The 3,435-nt window shown below is 30.0% G+C and overlaps 1 protein-coding gene across 1 annotated transcript in view; it reads left to right on the top strand.

The window, feature by feature from the left end:
* The window catches only part of LOC111085983 (keratin-associated protein 5-3-like), a gene marked incomplete at its 3' end in the record, with an annotated part of 13,801 nt that extends 11,369 nt beyond the window's left edge, over positions 1-2,432 (top strand). The window contains exon 4 of the mRNA XM_022387070.1: positions 2,237-2,432. Coding sequence (XP_022242778.1) covers positions 2,237-2,432 — 196 coding nt within the window. The remainder of the gene's footprint in view (positions 1-2,236) is intronic.
* Between the last annotated feature and the right edge of the window lie 1,003 nt (positions 2,433-3,435).

Genomic DNA, 3,435 nt, shown 5'->3' with positions numbered 1-3,435 from the left:
GACATAGAAGGTATTTAATATATATACATATATATATATATATATATATATATATATATAGCTTTAAGGTAAAAAAACAACAAAAAACAAACGTGGGAGGTTTTACATTGTTAAGTAGGTCTTGTTAGAGAGAGCCTTATTATAGAAACTGAAGAGTATCCTGTAAGATAAGAAACCGGTATTTATGCTTTTATGTGTGTGTGTGGTTTTATCTATTTGTTTTAAATAAACAGCAATATATATATAAACTCAAAGAAACATATTATATCAAATATAGCACTGAGAAGCATTAACAGATTTAACAGAACTTAATCGTCTCGTATACTCTAAGAGATGTTGCCATTAGAAACACTTGTATTTCTCGCTTCTCTATTCATATGGACGTGGCTGAAAATTGGCCAAGCCTACAATATATTCCCACCAATCTCTTCGTAGAATTTGAGTAGAGTCTTTTATTAGGTTTTGGATATACATATAGGTTAGATTATATCTAACACAGCGACTCTAGGTGGTTCAGCGATAAGCCTGAAAACCTTATAAACGTAAAAATCGAGGTTTGCAAGATTGTCCGTTCTTTAGTTATGCAGTTATTAACAATGAAATGAACAGAAGTCCTTTGGTCTGCAGATGATGGACATTTATTTAGAACGAATAGATAACTACAGGCTAGGAAAATAGCATAGTTGAACAACTTTATTTAATAGCTTAATCAAAAAAGATAATTTTGAACGGAAAGGCAACTTTACTCATAAGTAGCTTTTTATATTGAATCAGTAAATACAGAAACGTTTCTACATTTAACTGTAATTAAACAATTAATTATTTTATAAAATACGGTGTTCTGGCCAGAAATCAGGGCTTTGGGACTGTTTATTATCCATACGCCATCTGTTTGGGACCAGGAAAACAACTTTATGAATCCCTCCCTTTATTATATACTTTTCATCTGACATTTTCACGAAAGAAGCGAAAGTATTTCTTAAAAGATAATTAATTTCAGGAGCACTTTTAATGGAAATCAAAACTACATTTTCTATAAAACATGTTACTGCTTTACAGTCTAAACAGAATTTATTTTAAGAATTTTTTTAATTTATAAACTTTTCATTAGCAGCTACCCTTAACAACTGATTTATTATTATTTCAACAAATATAATAGAAATAGTATTGGAACTCTGAGAAACATTGTTTATTTGAGGTCAAATAATAAACGAATATGACCTTTAATAGAAGAAAAACATAAGGATATTACAATTGTTTGTTACGATAATATATTCTTCAATGTACACGATTTACATTTTTTTTTCTATTAACAAACCAACAATGTTAAGTGGGAAGCACTAAAATTAGTGTAAAACTGACAAAAACAATGATATTTTAGCCTTTGTGGTTAAAAAATACTTGTTATAATTCCTCAACGTCATTAATTTTATCTGCTATAAAATGGTACTGAAGGTTGTGGAAAACAAAATAAATAAAAATATAATTTTAACCGCTATAAAATGGTACTGTATGTTGTGGAAAACAAAATAAATAAAAATATAATTTTAACCGCTATAAAATGGTACTGAAGGTTGTGGAAAACATAATACATAAAAATATAAGGATAGCGTCCTCGATATCATATGCTTTTGGTACTTTTTTTCTCATTTAGTTCGCCTTTCTTGCCTAAATATTGCATGCAATATTATATTTCCCAGCACAATTCAAATAAAAAAACCACAGAATAACGATAAAGCTGCGTATATTTGTTCCCAAAATTAAGACAATTGTAAAAAAAAACAAATAGGGAAATTAGTAATCAGTGATTACAGTTATCATTCAATTAATGTAATTTTAAGTTACATTATTATACATAATTGACTTACGATTTCTTTCTATCTGTTACCTGAACAACTAATATATTTCAAGCCACAATTTGTAAAGTTTGGTCTGTCGGTGTTATTGCTCTGATCAAAAACCTGAAATAGGTTTATTAGTAAGATGCATTTTGAATAAATGCTCTTTAATGTTTCCATTATGTTTGAAAGTAAGTATTAATATATAATAAAAAATTACAATGATAATGTTTTCAGTAATTTTCTAATGGTGAGTATTGGTAAAGTATGATTACACATACTTTATTTACTTCGAAACATTATATATGAATTATGAGTGGTAATGATAAGTATTAGCAGCACTTATGCATTTATTTACAAAGTTGATATATTTAAATATTTATTTCATTATTCTACAGTTGTGGTCATTGTGTCGGAGGAAATACGGGATTACCATCAGATTTCGGACAAGATCTCTGTGGTGTATGTAATGGCAACAACGAATGTGTTGGTTGTGATGGTGTTCCAAATAGCGGCTGGATTCTAGATAATTGTGGAGAATGCAATCCTTCAGGACACATTAGTGGTATGTTAATACATTGGAATCGTAGATCAGTATTTACTATGAATATTATCTCCTTGCTCGTCCAAAAATTACAGGGTCCCTACCTATTAAAACTACCAATTACATGTATTATGGCCAAAGTCATTTAACCATTATTGAACATAATATGAGCTTTGTTTCTTGTTACTGTCAGAAAACATGTCAACAACTACTGTTCTTCGATGATCTCGACCTAATATTATCTCTCTAGGTAATATCATATTGGATAAGTTATTTATTGTATTCAAATTCGATGACGAGGAAACCACTTTAAGACTAATAATGGTTAGAGACGGCTTGAATGGGTAATGTAGAAAAACTTTAATATAAGTTTAACATAACAGCAAATGTATAACGTTTCGTTATTCTAAATAACTTTTTTAAAGAATTTTCAAACAAGACTATTAATATAGTCAACCAGTCCCGTAAACTGAAAAGTAACCTCACAATTATAGAGATCAAATCCATTTATAATCTTAAAAAGGACACTAACATTAAAATTCTAAAAGCTGATAAAGGCAACACCACTGTCATCATGAACAATTCAGAATACATCAATAAAATGAACGACATCCTTTCCGATAAAAATAAATTCAAAGCCATCCCAAACAACCCAACAAACACACACGAAAAATATTAAACATAACTTTATTACAAATGAAAAAAGATAATTTAAATACTGACGATCTTTATTTTTATCTACGTAAAACTGATTCACGCACACCACAACTCTATAGCATTCCTAAACGACACAAACAGGACTGCCCCCTACGACCTATACTGTCCACTTATGATTCATTCAACTACAATCTTGGCAAATACATAGCTTGGGCTCTCACACCATATGTAACATCTGCAGGTTCCTTTTTTAAAGATGCCTTCAATTTCAAATATACACTAGACCAACTACATTTGAAAGCCTTAATGGCTAGTTTTGATGTCGTGTCACTCTTCACCGAAGTCCCCGCCAATGAAGCTTGCAATATTGCACTCGACATCTACATTAATGACCCC

This window comes from Limulus polyphemus, unplaced genomic scaffold (genome assembly GCF_000517525.1).
Source record: "Limulus polyphemus unplaced genomic scaffold, Limulus_polyphemus-2.1.2 Scaffold760, whole genome shotgun sequence".
Taxonomy (NCBI): Eukaryota; Metazoa; Arthropoda; class Merostomata; order Xiphosura; family Limulidae; genus Limulus; species Limulus polyphemus.
This window is presented reverse-complemented; position numbering and strand designations above follow the sequence as displayed.